This window comes from Equus przewalskii, chromosome 31 (genome assembly GCF_037783145.1).
Source record: "Equus przewalskii isolate Varuska chromosome 31, EquPr2, whole genome shotgun sequence".
Taxonomy (NCBI): domain Eukaryota; kingdom Metazoa; phylum Chordata; class Mammalia; order Perissodactyla; family Equidae; genus Equus; species Equus przewalskii.
Genome location: NC_091861.1, coordinates 25430474 through 25448512, shown reverse-complemented (window position 1 = coordinate 25448512; position 18039 = coordinate 25430474). Strand labels below are relative to the sequence as shown.

The window sequence follows — 18039 nt, the reverse complement described above, 5'->3', positions numbered from 1 at the left end:
ATGTGCATTATATATGTCATTTAACAAAGATAAGGAATTTTTTTCTTAAGCCTTTTTTTGGTAAACTTGTTTTCCTCAGAAAGTTATAGCAATGTATTATTCCTGCAAATTCCAGGGTGTATTGCCTGGCGTATGCTCTAAGTCAAACACTGAACCCCTTCTCCTGCCCTCTGCTTTCATGAAGGACAATGTGGTATTAAAGAAGTAGCTGACGGAATATTAGAAAGGCAGTGTGGAGTTGTAGCCCTATCCCAAACCAGACGTAGAATCCTGAGTAATTCTGGTCCAAAGAAATATGAGTGTCATTTCCCTTTAAGCTGAATGATTCAATATATCATAGATAATGTATATAATTATATAAATTGATCTCATTTCTTTATAGTACTTTGTTTTTCAAACCAAACTTCTGAAGTATGTAGTTTATTTTCCTTAATTTGCATGGTTCTCAGAATGTTCTAGGTAAATGATTTGTTGTGACACATACGGACAGATCTCATCTAGAACAAAATGTAGAGTCTTTGCTGTGCCCCAGAGGGCTGTCTACCCTGATGCTGCTTGCCTGTCCAGCATCATCCCCTGCCTCTTCTCCCACCTCCTCCAGTCTGATCACCCGACCTCCCTACTGCTTTGTGAAGATGCCAAGCCTATCCCATCTCAGGACCTATGAGAACATTGTTTCCTCAGCTTGGAGTACTCTTCTCTCCAGATCCACATTGGTTGGCTTCTTTATTTCAGTTGGGTCTCAATTCAAATGTCACCATATCAGAGTTTGTCCCTAACCCTCCTTTCTAAAAGAACCCCTCCATCACTCTCTTGCCTGTCACCCTGCTTTGGGTTTCTTTACAGAACTCACCTTTGACTGTCATCATAGATACTTCACTTGTTTGTTGTTTGCTTTCACCATTAATATGTAAGCTTCATGAAAACAGGGACTTCTTTCTGTTTAGAACTGAGTCCCTGTTGTGTAGTAAAGGTTTATGATGGCACATAGTAGGCACTCAAAGACTTTGTTGAAAGTAAATTATTATACTTCTAATTGTGCAGTTACCAAATGTGCTTTAAAGCTTTTAGAGGTGATCTTTAGATATATTTTGAAGGTGGATCTGAATTATAGTCCAGTTAAAATGTTCTGTTAACCACCTGTATGGAAAAAAAAATCCTTATCTATTACCAAGAATATGAAATGTTAGAATTGATCTGATTTAAGAATAAACAATGTTAGATCTGTCAGAGACAATGCTTACAGGCCGCCATAGAATTCTTATTTTAAAGATTAGGAAACTGAGATCTGGTTATATTTGCAGATGTGCCAGAGGCCATACAGCTTCTTAGTGGCAGAGCTCTGACTTTGTCTATGATATGTTTCATTGTTATCTTATACAACTTAGATAGAACTGTGTTTAATTTCCTGGTAAATTTATTTTTTCTTGATTATATTTTTTTACTTAGAACTTTACTATCTCCTCTACAAATTATACTATAATGGTATTTTCTCTGTTTTTTAATCACATAGTTATTATCTGCTGCTAAGTGGGTATGGGGGAGTCCGTCTTTTTTGGTATGCTTCTGCCTTCCTTGGAAATCCCCATTTGGATGTCTCAGTTAACAGAATCAATATTTGCAAAAGCAAATTCCTTATAGTTCCACCTAAACCTGACACTGTTGCTATGTGACTTTAAATAATTTGTTCTAGTTGCTTAGGCCAGAAGCTGTGGTTAGGGAGGGGTAGTTGCCAGCTTCTGTAGAGCTTCCTTCTTTCTTGGAAGATCTTGATTAGCAGAGATAACCTTCTGCTAAATGCTGGCCATTGCAGAAATTTTGTTACTCTGCTTATCATCACAGAAGTTGTCCTCTGAGAAACCAATCACATTCATCAGATAATTTTGTGCCTTATTAGTGAATAATTCATAACTTCATTTAAGGATGACCATTAAGGCACAGGGAAAGTATCTATATAGCATTTGATAGAGTACTTTGGACTCTGGGTGTGCCCAGTAAAATAAATTAGCCATATTATAATTCCTCATTTGAAAATGTATTTTTCCTCTTGTTAGACTGCTAGTTATTTTTTCAACAATAAAAAAAGAATATTGTCCTTTTCTTTAAGGTTTTAAATGGGATGTTTTAAAAGTCATCTATGTGCAGATGAAGAAACTGAGTAAATTAGCTGCCTTTCAAACCTACATAGCTCTTTTAGTCCATTAGGCTACACTGAAGGGATGGAAAGAGTTACTGAAGCTTTAAAGATGTCTAATATACAACCAGGGAGTACCTGAAAACTCTCCGAGAATCTGACACGCGTTAGATCAAGCCCATTTTTGTTTCCCTAGTTCAGATATATAAGATAGATAAATCTGTGGTCTGTGGTTGTTAAATAGAAGTATTTGAATGCCTCCTAGTGGTATATTGTATGCTCTAATTGAGGAATTTTAAAAATAATATTTATTGAAGGAAAGCTTGTATGTGCAAAGTACTAAACCCTTTAATGATAGCATCCTAAGTGGAATCAAAATACATTGTTTGCCATATAAAACTGATTAAAAATTTAATTGGAAAAATATATAATAAATATGATGAAATGAGTATATTTTTAATCAAAACTTTTATGTTTTTGGTTCAGATTAGATAATTTTAATTGATTTCTTTTTATTTCAACTATTTTTACACTTAAATATAGACAAATGTTGCTATTAAGATTGAATTGCTTTGTATACATTTATCCTTTTAAGTTAATTTTATTACTATGTGTATGTTTTAATTTCTTTGTATAATAAAATAGAAATAATGATTTATAGAAAATCTGTGATTCATTTTCAGTTGGTTTTATTTTTAAATTCTAATTTTCAAGTCAAATAAAATGATTTTGTTAGTAACGTTGAAATGCAGACTATAGCAAAACCTTAAAATGAAGAATCTTGTTTCAGTTAATGCTTTAAACACTAAAAAATTACTTAACACTTAAAAAAACAATTTAGAACGTAAAGAAAATTGCATGAAAGAATTCTGAGGAAGGTCAGTAGAAGGGAAGAAAAAAAGTGATATCCCTTTGTTAAGCATTAAAAAATATTTAATTAACTGCTTGCCAAAACAGAACGATTAAAATGGCAATTACGTTTAAGATAGCATCAATATATTTGCAGCTGTTGTGATATAAAGCTAGGAAACAAAATGTTAATCTGAAATGAACAGTTTAAATATGAAATTATGATATACTTGGCTTCCTGTAGTACAGCTGTCAAGCTTGGGCAGTTTGCTGGTCAATAGTGACATTCTATGTGTCAGTGAACAGAGTCTCTTGATACCATAACCCGCAGTTCACACATTACTACAGCTCCAACTGTCGAACATTCAAGTCCCCTGGTACTCTTGCAGCTTCCAGCCTCTCCTGACTGGCTCATGTTTCATTCTTTGGCAATTTGCCCTAATGATATCCCTCAGGAGCTTTCGGCCTCTCTTCTTTTCCATATTTAATCGTGGTATATTAATCTGAGTGATGCGCAAACTGTGCTGCACAAATTGTAATTTCCTACAGTTTCTTCTGAGATGCTCACCTGATTTTTCAGTTTTACTTTTATTTATGTTCTAAGTTTCAACCCTAGGCACTGTATTTTCAGATAGTTATATCTGTCTACATAGGATGCCCAAGAAGAGACTTTTGCTGTTTATATATTTTTCAGAGGGGCTTCTGAAACATAAGACTTTTTATCTGCAGATTTGGTAAAGATAACGTAATTTAGGTCATTAAATTATTTGATGATCATCATTAATCTTTGATAACTTGAGCGTACCTTTTGTTTGGAGGGTCAGCGGCTACTTATTGTTGTTATCCTTTACACATTTTAGTTAACTGCCTGTCTCCATGGATCAGTTGCTCTGCTCTACCCAATGTACTGGCAGCACATATACATCCCAGTGCTTCCTCCTCACCTGCTGGACTACTGCTGGTAAGCTGACGTACCAGACTCCTTTCAATCCAGGTTTCATGATTACAAAACGTCTCTTTATTTGTAGATTAGGTAAGCTTGGTATATATATGTATGAATGAATTCTCTGAGACTGGACTTAGAGATTAGAAACAAGTAGTAAGAGATGCTTTTGTGAAGGGCGGAGTAGTTCTTTCCAAAGGTAGTGAAAATTTATACTTGGCAAACATAAAGGTCTTTAGATTCTGTGAGTTTCTTCTGCAGTCATTTAGTAGTTCATTTAGATAATTAAATACATATATAGAAATAGATACAGTCTTAGTTGTGGTTAGAAAAATTGTTGAGAAATTGTAGTATCAGTCACAGAAGTCAGTATCCCAGGTCTCAGAATTTGTCTGCAGAGTCTGTCAGAAACCCACTGTTGCTATCAGCGCACACTCATTACCTTTACCTCAGGACACCGTTCCCTTCACCCCCTTCCCTCCCTAGCACACCGAATACCACATACCAGCAGAGAGGCTGCCTCTAATACAGGGATACCCTGAGTTTCTGGTTTAAATCAAAGTTTTAGCCTTAAGCCACTATGGAAAGCAACGTGGAAAGTGTTGGGAGTAGTTCTGAAAAGCTTCCTGGCGTTAGAAACAACTCCCGGTGATCTCACCAATCTGAATTCAACTGCCCCTCTAGAACTTCCCTGTTTTCTTCCCCTGAAGAGTCTCCGGGCTTCTAGGCTGGCGAGACTCCACGCAGCAGCCTGGGGACCTCCTCCTGGACCGCAGGGTAGCGCGTTCTCTTCACTGCCTAATTGTCTTCGCAGGCAAACCTTAACTCTTAAGAAATCAGATGAGATTTTGTCCTCTAAACCTTGCACATACACACACACAGAAGGAAATAATTTTGACCATAATGTGTTTGTTTATATCACAACTAATGTTAATAAAAAACAAAGCTCTTTTAGAATCAAAGTATCTATTTAACTTTCTTATTCATGAGAAGCAGATCACTTTGAAGTATTTAAGGATTAAGATGATTTAGGTTCATACATAGAGGTTTTCTGTTAAGTTTTTATGACTAGTCCTCTTCAGAACAAGTGATTGTAATGAAAACACATGTATTTGGCCACATATTGATTATACCAATGTATTGTGTGTTTTCACAGCGTGGTAATATTATTAGTGTTGATAGTGCTGTGAAGTAGGTTCCCAGTGACCTACCACTGCCCTTCTGTCCTTTGAGTACTGGAAAGAAGAAACAGTTTGGCAGGAGACTGTAGGTTTACAGCTTAATTATTGTGAAGTGTCACACACACAAGTCTGAGAGTAAAGGTAGATTATAAATAGGCTCTTTTGGTATTCATTTTAGAGTTTTTTTCTCTGACCAACATACCTAGAATATATTAGCATCCTTGAAGGCAGGAACGGCAATTTATTCATGTTGACATATGCAGTAGATCTTTGTACATAGTGCTCAGTAATTAAAACTCATTTATTTTAAATAATTCTTTATGAAAGTATTTGAAAATATATTGATAGGTGATTTTTAAAAATATGTGTTGTTAGTGGTTTAAGAACTAACACTTCTAATTATGAGGTTTAGAATTATGTTTTATCATAATAGTCTAAGTACCATTTTACTTTTTCTCTTAAAATGTTCTGACCTCTTAGGAGGTAACATCCTTTTAAGTGCAATTCTCTGTAATGATTACATGTTTAACACTTTATAAAATATTGTTGTTTAGAAACTCTTTTATGGGGTAGGTAGTTCTGTTCCAATTCTTTCCAGAGATATCTTCCCGATACTTTCAGACCCTGCTGTCAAGTCTTTCTTTTTCTGCTGCTTCCACTGTAATGAAGAAAGCTTATTTCATATTTCAGTCACTTGAATTTTCTTACTAGTTTCTAACGTCTGAAATAGCCTTTAGGACAGGTTCTAACAGCCTCCATGCCAGACACTTCCCTGGTCTAGAGAGCGCAGCAGTGATAATCAAACAAGGAGTTATCTGAAACTTCCTGAACTTCGCGGTCATGGTGATAGGCTCAGCTTCTATCGTAGGAACTGGGCAGTATAATATAATTTACTTTTAGAAATAGCTGCCTGAGACTCTAGCTCTCGTCTATTATCAGAAAATTCTATGGACGTATTTCCTAGGGAAAATGATTTTCTTCTTTTTGCATCCTTGCAAATGATCCTAGAATCTTGCTGATTTGTATGTGAAAGGTAGAAAAATATTAGAGGTTATCCCTTCAGTATCATGGGTTTTGAATAAAGAAATTTTTGTATTCCATTTCAAAAATAGCACCAGGAAGGTTTGATAGGGGTAGATGTATATTTACCAACTCAAGGTGATTGGGACTTTCCAATTCCTGAGGTAGTTCCAGCTTCTGGAATTATTTTTGGTTTTGCACCTCGTATCTCTGGTGTGGCATAGACTGTGGAGAGCCATAATGCCATCTTGTGACCATGGATGAATATCGCATCTTGGGCTATTGATAAGGCTTGCTAATTTGTTAGCTCGTTCATCCGTCCATCCATTTGTACATCAAACATTTAGTGAACAGCTGTTTGCCAAGCTGTGAGTATGTAACGTAATGAATAAGACTGAATTTCTGCCCTTGAAGGATCCACAGGTAAGAAGAAATTCACACATACATACACATGTCTGTAGGCATGGAGTGCACACACATGCGCGCACACACACTCAAGCACAGAGTAATACTGCAAGACTGTAAGGTTTTTATCAGAGGCATAGAAAAGAAACATGGATGGGAATACCTAGGAAGAAGAGGCCCTCACTGCCTGGTAGGATAGGGAAGGCTCCTGGGAGGAAGTGCCCCCATCTGCCTTTTTCCCTTAATCTGCTAGTATAAGGGGAAAATGAGGAGTTTCTATTTAATAGGTATAAAGTTTCAGTTATACAAGATGATTAAGTTCTAGACATCTGCTGTACAACTTTATGCCTATAGTTAACAATACCGTATTGTTGACTTAAAAATTTTTTAAGAGGTCGGATCTCATGTTAGGTGTTCTTACTACAAAAAAAAACCCAGAAAAAAATGGAGTACTTTAATGTGGCAAATCTGTGATGTTGCCAGTCACTCTTTCCTGAGTACTTAAACACCTAGGAGGGGGTGTGGCTCTAGTACAGGTCAAGTTACAATCGTTCATTATTTGTTCAAGAATAGTTGAGTCGCTTTTATATTTAGGCTGTCTGATTCTTCTTTCCACGAAAGTAACAGATTTAGCTTCTAAGAGAATAGTTTTTTAAAAAAATAAATGGAAAATTATGTTGGTTAGACTACCCTAAGTTAATACACTCCTGTTACAGTCTAACCCATGGGTGGTCTCTGTAAGAAAATCTAAAAATAAAAAACGGCTATTACATAGTAATTATTTTTGAGTAAAGATTAATTGCTACCAAAAAGAAGAAGCAGTCCTAATAGAGCCTTCTGTATTCCATCTTTGCAAAATAACTTCATTGACAGAAAGATCTAGGACAGTTTTGCACATGGATGATAAAACATCTGTGTTACCAAGGATCTCTTCCTGACTTATTAACGCTCTAATCTAATTAGGAGATTTCAGCTAGGGTTGCAAAATTACTTTTCATGAGATTTGGCTGATTTAATATTAGGATGTACACAATCCAGTTTTCATGGGAAAGAAACATATTCAATTAAATCTATATTCTGCAAACATCATAATTATTTTAGGAAATTATGCTGTAGATTAATAATGTTTGCAGTTCTAACATCTGTGTGTTTTGAATTTTGTTAGAAATTAGTGAGATAAAACACATAGGATACCAGTGATCCCATACAAAAAGTTTCAGGTTACTTTATTGTTAAGTTCTGCATAAGAACTCTTTATTGAATTTTTATTCAATATAGTTAAACAATTTCTGTAAAGTCATTGTTTATATTTCAAGAGATAACTAGTTTTCATCAAGTTTTGAAAGTGTTATCTTAGATGTATGTCATCAAGACTTCAGTAGGTTAGTTATGACTTTTGGCTCCGATTTTTTGAAAGCTGATCCACTCAGTGTTCCTCAAACATCTGTAAAATGGACATTATTATTATTTTTAGACGGCTTAAATATTTTGATTAATATTCATTTTATTAAAATGTGCTTTGAAGTTTGAGATTCCATGGACTTTTAATATTTATAGATCTTGTGGGTAGGATAACCTAACCTGGGGCGAATTGGAAGTTTGCACAGTAACTTCATAATAATTTTATACTATTTTGAATGTGCCTTGATATATGTAAAATCTTGGGAGTTGCCTACCCTGTTTTGTGAAAGTTGACTCAGCCCGGTCGTGGGAGCCCGGAATAGTTAGTGACATGTATTTTATGTCTTCTGTGGAGTCCCAGAAGGGATTCCAGAGATGAGAACTTAAACTAGGGAAGTAACTAGCTTTCCCTTATTTAAGCAAAAGTGAAACAGTTCACATTTATTCCTCCTGTTTCCTTTTGAAGGCAGAAAATGTTAAGTCTTAAGGATATCAAGGCCTATAAATAGTTCTCAATGTTCAGTCAATTGAAATATCCAGAATATCAGATCAATTCCAGATGGTCTGTTGCATAAAAATTAAGGAAAAAAATAGAAAGAAACAAAGCTACAAAAGGCAAAGACAACTGGGAATTAGAATCTAGTACAATAAGAGAATGAACAGGCTAATGAGGAGTAAAATAAGAACTTCAACCGTCTTATTTTTTGTGAATTCTGGATATATAAGTTAGTGGTTAGCCATCCTTGAATGAACTTTGGACTGCATGAGGTGACTTTGAACACTGCAGATCTGTTGAGGTACCTGCTAGTTTCATCTGTGACGGGTTCTCAGTAGCAAAGTAGACTTGCAGGAGCTTGGACAACTCTGTTCTAATGGCAATGAAGTTTGGAAAATTATGCAAATCCTTTGAGAAAGAAGGTGATCTGTTTTCCTTAACAGAAAAGGTTTGCATTAAATATAACACAAAAATGTCTATAAAAGAAATGTCAAAAAACGTTTTCTTTTTAAATAGCTATTTATTTGCATATCTTCTGTTACCTTTGTAGACTTCTGTCCATTCTCATGTTTGCTTGTTAAATAATATTTTAATTTTGAAATGTCAAGTTGAATAATTTTCTTCTTGTATTTCATGAGAAATTTTTGAAATTACTAGTAAGTCTGATTTTATGTATTACAAAAATTATTTAATGTCTGTGTTCTCTGGTAGAGTATGAAATCCACAAGGGCATTTATTCTTTCTTGTTTATTATCTACCCCAGCCTCTAACCCAGGTCCTGGCACCTGGTATGCTCCAGATGTTATGTGTTGAATTAATTAATTCAATATCGTTCTTAAACTTATTTGAATATATTTAGATGTATTAAAATTATTTCATTAATAAAAATGAAAGTGGGATAAATATGAATGTATAAAATTTAAAGAAAAGACAAAGTACATGAGTGGAAAGATAGCACAGAAACAGAATGATCACAGTGGGGGAGGAACTTGTTTATCTTTGGAGCTCCAGTGCCCAAACAGCATCTGGCACACAGTAGGTCTCAGTAAATATTTGGTGACTAACTGACTCAAAAAATGTTGGCGATGTAGTAGGTATGAAACAGTGATGACATAGTAAGAAAATCATAGAAATAAAAATCTGTTTGACTAAAAAAAACTGCGAAAGAAATATGGATAAATTTGATGATTATTTAGGATATATTTGATATGAAGTATATGGAAAAGATTCAACTCAGACTATGGCCTAGACCCTAATGGTCTTTTCAAATAGAAAAAGGTTTTTTTAAGCATTACAACTCTTGATTTAATTATGAAGGATTTTGTGAGTTTTATGTAAATCAACCTTAATTTGAGTATATTAGTAGCCTCTAAGATTAAATTTAGATTGTTATATGTTGAATGATTTTAAATCATTATAAATCTATAATATGCTATGTTAGAACAGCACATTTAATAAATTTAATTTTTTAAGCATTCTGAATTACTTATATTGTTGTTTCAGTTTTAATGAACTATATGAATATGTACATATATTTTTTTAATTTAGTGCCCCAATGCCATACCTGATTGGAATACACTCCAGCCTCATAGAGGTGAGTATCTTTCAGACATGAGATGATGATAAATTTATTCATGAAAGTAATAGTTAAAGCAGTTGTGTTTTGAAAGAATATCAATTGAATAGTACAAAGCAGTGACTAATTTCATATTTACAGTATACTTACATGATCATTTTCAAAAAGGTAATACTGAGATAATTTCTGAGTTACTAATAATTTAATTAGTATGTTAAATGACTATCTTCAGTGGCATGAAACACATGAAAATAGGTTACATTGGTCGAAGTCATAGGTAAGTTTTAAATACTGAAAACTTTAGTTCTTCATCAACTACTTTCTTCATGGCATTTGGAATATTTTATACCTATTTCTTTTTCAGACCGGTATTTTGAAAGTTAGAATTTATGTAATTATGGGTCATAAAGGGAAATTTTTTTTTTCTCAAAATTCATTATGATCCAGTTTATCAGTGTACTTTTTCAAAATGTTTTATACACTATTCATGAACTTTTAAATTAGAATATAGCTTTAAAATTAAAAAAAAAATTTCAATCCTATTGGGGATTTAGAATATAGTAATTTTTTGCACTGTCATCACCTCATTCCAAAATGATTTTTATCACTTGTCATCACCATAGTGAAAAACCTTGAACTTTAAACACCTTTAACTTGAAATCAGTGAGATTTCCAGATTTCCTACAGAGAGAGGACTTTTTATAAAAAAATGATCAAAACAAAAGACTTAGCTCAGTTGTATGGCTTCATTATGCTGGCTGATTTCAGTTTTATTCAAATAAATTTCTGTTTTTGATGGTTGCATATATTGTACTTGAACCTAAACGAGCAACCTAAATGAGAAATATTTGGTTTTCTTATGTATACACCATCGTTCCTCGCTTTGCTGATCAAGGAAGATCGTGCTGATTATTTTAAAACTCCTGAGGATCATGTATGGAGAGAGTCATGCTCTTATAGGAGTCCTGAATTATGGACTTTTACGTGTGCTCTGGGTTTGGTCATTTTTCCTTTTTGCAAAATGCTAGGCCAACATTTTTTGTTTGTTTAACCATTAATAAGGAATATATTTTAATGAATTTCTTTAGTAGATTTAATTTGTTTTTAATTTTGATGTCTGGGTTGGATAACATTCTGACTCTTTATATTTTGTTAATTTTTAGAGAAATTGTTCTTACGTGCCAAGGTACTTGCACTGAAAGGAAAAATTGTATAGCATAAAACATGAATGAATAGGTATTTAATCTATTATATTGTGGAATATATGACTTGCATTTTATTCGTCAGTAGTTTGACTTTATACAAAATCTAACCATGGTTGCTTGGTATGATTTCAAAAAAGTCATCAAATTTGATTTTGGTATTAGTGCACGTCTCTCCTTGTTTAATGTATCTAACAGAATATGTAATTTTTACAATGTATTTATTCATGCAGATGAAAAATATTTAAAGTTGTTGATTGTACCTGTTGATGTTATGTTGTTTTTTTGTGAAATGATTCTATATCAACTTTTAAAACAAATGATTTAGCTTTTGCAAAATATTGTAGAAAGAAAACATACAATATGTTTTATATATTCAATTAAATTTATCGCATATTTGTTGGACACATAGAGAAAATCAGTATTTTTTTTAAGGAGCAAATTTAAGAATTATTTACTTGTTAAAGTATTGTCTTAGAGAAACAGTCCATTCTAACTTTAAATTGGCTCCTACCATTACATGCAAATGTTTAGAGCCGTGGTTAGATTACCTGAAATCTCAACATCTTTTATATACTGGACTTATTGAACTGTCTTAATAGTCAGCTTTATTTGGTTTATTTGGTTCAATAGTGAATGAGAAAGTATAAGAGGAACTTCAGGAATGTCTTTAAACCAGTTGGGTACCATTTAGTAACTTTCTCCTTAATCTATTACGAGATGATACACATCCTGCAGTTCCATTCTTATGATGTCATTATTAGGTAGATCTTTTTTCTCTAAAATTTTGATGTTTTCTGCGTTTTAATTTTATATAAATGGTATTATAATTAAAATGTAGACACATCTATTTACATATTTTATGTATGAGACTGCACTGAGTAATTGCTTACATTTTGTTTGGCTGCAATTACAAATAACTTTTTTTTTTTTGGAAGAATCAAAATACTCTCTTACTCTCTCGTTCAAGATAGTTTCAACTCATTTTATCAGTTTTATGAAGACTTCTAAACATAATTGTCCAAAGAAATGAAATTAATGTCCTTTTAAATCTTTCTTTTAATTATTTTTATGTAGTCATGAGTAAAAGATGGCTAGCAGTCTCATTTTAAAATATAAATTTACTCCTAAAATAAAGGATAATGACATTTTGTTCTACCTGAAAACTAGTTTTAGGGATGAACTCAAAGTAGACTAAAGCCTGTAAATGCTTAGGAATAAATCAGTAGAGGCTCAGATGTGAGGGTTAATATTATTTATTTTATTATACAGAGAATTCTAAATAAAATGGCCCACTTTCACAAGATCGTGTGATTGCTGCCATTGTGTCATTTCTTTCCATCCTCGTTCACAGTGTACATTTGTAGTCCAGTTGCAGGGAAGGGTTGTGTGTAGAGGATGTGAGGGAGACTCGCCCCCTCCAGCACCTTACTGTTGTTCTTAATAAGACTGTCAGTCCATGTCCTAATATTATTTTCTTATTTTTGAAGAAAAAGGCAAATTCTCTTTTAATGTTTTCTTACTCTTTCCCCATCCAAATCAGTTTGTGAATTTTATGAGATATAAAAATATGAGACAGAGAAAGTGGTACCATTTTTATATACCGTATGACTTTCCACTCTTATTTAGGAAAAAAAAGTAGCGAAAACCTGATTCAGAGGGAAAACATAGATAAAATACTGACATTAATCCAAATTTTTTGTAAAGATTTCAATCATGTACTATTTTTTCCCTTTTTGCTTATGTAGAATTGTTCTCATTTTAGGGTATCTCAGTGTATTGATTTATTGAAATGAATATATTCGCCATTCTTACTGAGTGGTCCCTTGAACAAAATTTAGTTTTCAGCTATTATCAGACTCCTGAAAACTAAGAGCAACCTTGAAAGAAGTGTACATTCATATTAATATGAATTACCTTTATACAGACTTCAGTGTTAGTGTCATCACAAAACATTTTGGGATCACATAGCCATTATTCTAGGCTATTTAGATGAACTCAGTTCATTCCTTGAAGAGTACATCAGGTTTCTGATTATCTTTACAGTTTCTGTTAAAAGTACAACTTAGAATTGAAGATGGAAATAAAAATTGCCATACTTTTCCCACACAAGTGCCATTAATAATAGTGCTCCAAACCATTAATAATAGTGTATTTTTGCTTATAAATAGGTTAATTTTATATTTATGCTATAGTTAGTTTATAGATAACCACATATTTATGTATGTAAACCTTTTTTACATATATGTATATACATGGAAAGGAAAGGAAATGAGTCTATTTATAAATCTTTTGGCAATTATATCACTAATATAAGTGATTCTCTGTTAATTTCTTAGAAACAGCCATCTTCTGAGTCTTACTTTAGAATAATTAGGTCTTTTACAAGATGGATTTTTAGAAATATGGGTCCCCCTGAGAATTCATATTCCACATAGACATTATGGCCTTCTTAACACATAAAAACTCCCTACTCGAGGCTACTATTTCCCTAGCAAATTTAACGTTCTACCTTATATGCAGAGATTTGAAATTCTAAATGGATTAGAGAAATTTTAGTCTTGATCAACTTGAAACAAAAAATTGGTTTGGCCAATTTAAAATTTAAGGTGTTTAAATTATAATTCTCAAAAATGGCTATTGTTCTAGAATGTTGCTTTTAAAAATAGTGCACTGAGATTAATTGATCTATTCCTAGTTGACCTTTACAGTTAAGAAATTCTGAGTGGATGGATATGTTTCATTAATGAGCACCTTACTTATTGGCATTAAGGAATGATACTATTTGCTATCATTTAAATAAGACTAATAGAATTATATGATTTGTTTAAGGATATGTATTAGTTTAAATAGGAACAATAAGCCATAAATATTTCCTTTCTTTAAGGATGAAAAATTTGATGAAATTCTAATTTATTATCATTTGTTCACATTGAGAACAAATTTGTTCCATTTCTAAGCTATCAAACAAATAAGACCAATGAGTCAAATAGTTAATCTGGTAGGCTGTTAAATTTGATCTTTGTATTGAAATTCGTGTGATAAATATTGCTAACAATGAATTCCATATAACTGCCCTCTCTGTCATTTTTTCTTATTCAGTCCTCATCATCAACTTATAACAAGTTGATATGGAAATATAGAGAGAATATTTGTTAATTTAAAACTTAATTTACTACTGTAATCATAGTTATTGGTTTATGCTAGCTCTGCAGTGTGATTTATGCTAAAAACAGGTATAGAGCTGGCCACTCTCTTCATTCCTGTATCATAGGATTGAAATTCAGTTGATAAAATTTAAAGGAAAGAAGTTTTTACAGTTTAGTGTAGCTGTGCCTGTTTTGTGTCTTTGTTGTGATAGCTCTTTGGTAGTTAAATTATATTCAGTATCTCCAAACTAAATTAATATGTTTAGATGAGCAAACATTCTATTTTAAGCATTTTTAGCCAGTCTTTTTGTACAGTTGTAGATAAATTTTCTTTCTTATAAGGTAAGATTGTTTATATTCTTTTATAATGTAGCTTTCCTTTTTTCTTTGCCCAAGTCTAATGTATTAACATAATTTTCTCTACATTTCTAAGCTCATTATAGTTTTGGAAGGAAAATATACTAAGATGTTTATTTATAATTGTGTTTTTTAAACAGAGAGTGAAAAATAAATCATTGGAGGATGTGGTTATGTTAAATGTTGACACAAACACTTTAGAATCACCATTTAATGACTTGAGCAACCTGCCGAGTGATGTGGTAAGTCTGAAGGATATTTTGCGGCAAACATATATATATATATATATATATATATATATATATTTATATGTTTTCTCCTGGACCTTTAAATTACCAAGAGTTATTTTTCCTACTTTCTCTGTCTGAAATGAAAGGGTTGGGTATGTGCACGGGGTGTGAGAGGAATCAATGGAGATTCTATATTTAATATTTTTACCTTTTGGCAGTTGAGGAGATGTTGCATGGAACATGATATTCCTTATCGTAAAAGTAGGATCATAATTAAAAAGCTGGATGCATTCATTAGGCAGAGTTTCTTTAAACGTAAGTCTCTTCATCTCATCTTAATCATTATATTACAAAGTAGGCATTTCTGTCTGCCTAGTAGCATGTCTTGCAAAAGAATGAGCGAGTTTTTGAAGGCAAGAAGAAGAAGGGGGCCAATTATCGGCTTTTGCTTCCTTGCCACCTGCCAGCGCTTTTCCTTTTAATTAATGATCTGATGGCACTGGTCAATATAATAAGAAATGCTTGTACAGTTGGGGTCAGAAAATTCTGGCTTTGATCTCCCTCAACTTTCTGAAACATTTATTTGTTTTCTCTAAATTATTTCAGTTTTATTTTAATCTTTTCTATCCTGCTGAGGGCTGCAAGAATGAAAACCTACAATGTTTGTCATTGGCTTTGGCAGAGCAAAGACTGCTTACTTAGAATTCTATTTGTAAATTAAACTGCAAACCCAGTTTGTCATAAAAGACATCTGATCCTTTTGAAATGACGAAAACTGTCTTTTGTCTGTAAAGGCTGATAAATTAAGTGCCAGTTCTCTTCTGGTCTTTGATCTTGCAGAGGGTTTCTGTGTGTGTGCATGTGTGTGTCTGCAGCTTATAATAGGATATATTCTGTATTTCATGTTAAATAGTCTCCAAAAGTGCATTTTTTGGCCTCGTGTTCCTTAGAACAGAGCAAAAATGCAGACTAGTACTATTTCTGTATATGTTTTAACGGCTCTTTAAAAATGTCTTGATAATATAGTTGAAATAACTGCCCTTTAAAAATATCCACTTTTTTCAGGGATATTAAAATATGGGAATAAAAAACCTTCAGAATATATTTTTATGTAATATTGCAAGTACTTTGAAATTATTTTTAGTAAGTTTGAAAAAGTGAACTTAAAATCTCAAACTCAAAAAATACAGTACTACTAGCCTTGATTGTTTATATGCCTGATGATAGCAAAAATATGATTTTAAAGTTGAAGTCAGATTATTTATGCCTATCAAAACCTAAAATAGTTTCTGACCTTGAAACAAATTAAATTGAACTACTTTATCTTACTGTAGTAAAATTTATGCTATGTGTGAACAAATCCAAACACAGGCCAGTGAAGAATTTTATTATCTTTTTAGCTCATTATAACCAGATTGCCTCATTATAAAAATTTTGCAGAAGCTGCTAGAAATGATTAGAGTTATTCATTAGAAATCCATCAAAGTATTCTTCATTGGATAGAGAAATAATTATGAAAATAAAGTCCCAACTTTTAAGAATATTCTCCTTAAGGTGCATGTATTTCCTACTGTTAATGCCCTAAGGAGAAAGGATTGTTTATTTAAATAAAAAAAAGAGGAAGAAAAGAAAAGAGAGAAAGAAATCAGCTTTTTTGTGTCATTAAAATTTTTATAGTCAGCTTCAATGACAGCTGATTCTTTCTTTGAGAAAAACAATCTTTAAATAGTAATTTTTTTGATGGTTGATTCCTTTTTAGTTGAGGAGTATTAGTTTCCTAGTAGAATTAGATTATTAAAACATTTATTTAAATATATGAAGAAGTCAAACAATATTCACAAAATATAAAAGCCTAAATATATAAAATGACAACGTGGGACTATCTCTTGTTTACCTATAAGCAACAGTTAACTAAACATAACTGAAATAGTAAAAAATATTCATAGAAAGGAACACTGCAAGATGATGTAGATATAGCTTTATGTATGCTTGAAATTAGGGGCCACAGACTTGCAGACAAATTTGAAGCATGAATAAATGTAAATAGCTCTGAACTGGAGCTATGACTATTGACTAGAAGTATGAGATGTTATAAAGTGATAGTCATTTTCTAAAAATATTTTAGGTAATTGCTTGTTTAACCCATCTCTAATAAATTTAGCTTTTTCATCATTCTATAATTGTAAATGTTTTAAGTGAGGCGTGTTAAAATCACAAATGAGCTTACTGAATTTTTTGTGATTTGAATTAATAAAATATACTTGAAGCCTGAAAAATACTTCTGTTGGTATTGTTTGATTATTTAATAAATTAACTGATATTTAGATGGAGACCTTTTAAAATCATTCACCAAAGCATTTAAATTACACGTACAGGCTAGAGGACTTTCTATGCATGTGCACTCTATTACTGTGTCAGCTTGACCAGTGGTCTTGGCTGTTCAGAGGTCAGTGGTCACAGTTGTCCTGAATTACTACTTCTTTTTTCCTGTGGACCCTCTGCTGTGTTCCATGCTGTAATCTTCTTAATGGCTTCATTCCAATATTCACACATAATATTTTAGATTTATTGACTGTTAGAAATACTACCATGCCAGTAGCAGTTCCGCTACTCTTAAGGTATTTAAAATTGGAAAAATAAATCAGGGCAAAGCTTTCAGAAATCCTTTGTTTTCCTTAAGGGAGAGGAAAAAACTCTCTTCCTGTCTTCTGACAAGAACACTTGTTTTTCGATTTCATCATTTCACTATAGATTTGGATCATAAAAAGGAAAAAAACCCAAATTTTATTGGGAGTGATTTTAACGATATTGATTATTACATGGAATAACTTTTAAAAGCAGTAGATCCATTAAAATACACTTTTGTAGTTTTTGTCTATGAATACATTGTGATTTTATTTTTTAAGTGGCTATGCCAAATGCAGATACCTTCGAACATATGTAGTTTCAGTGTTTTGAAGTAAGAAAGTAAATTTTAGGGCTATGTAACAACATCCGTTGAAGTTAGTGTTATTGCAGTATGTTTTTAAGTGTGGGAAAAAAGAACCAGTTGGATTAAATATAACATTTGAAATCTCAAATGAATTCATTTTAATT

At 32.5% G+C, this 18039-nt stretch overlaps 1 protein-coding gene across 11 annotated transcripts in view; it reads left to right on the top strand.

The window, feature by feature from the left end:
* Nucleotides 1-18039, top strand: part of DENND1B (DENN domain containing 1B) — a 244053-nt gene that overhangs the window by 143992 nt on the left and 82022 nt on the right. For all 11 annotated transcript variants that reach the window (XM_008538111.2, XM_008538110.2, XM_070602421.1 and 8 more), the window contains 3 exons: nt 3844-3944; nt 9978-10023; nt 14854-14955. In XM_008538111.2, coding sequence (XP_008536333.1) covers nt 3844-3944; nt 9978-10023; nt 14854-14955 — 249 coding nt within the window. The remainder of the gene's footprint in view (nt 1-3843; nt 3945-9977; nt 10024-14853; nt 14956-18039) is intronic.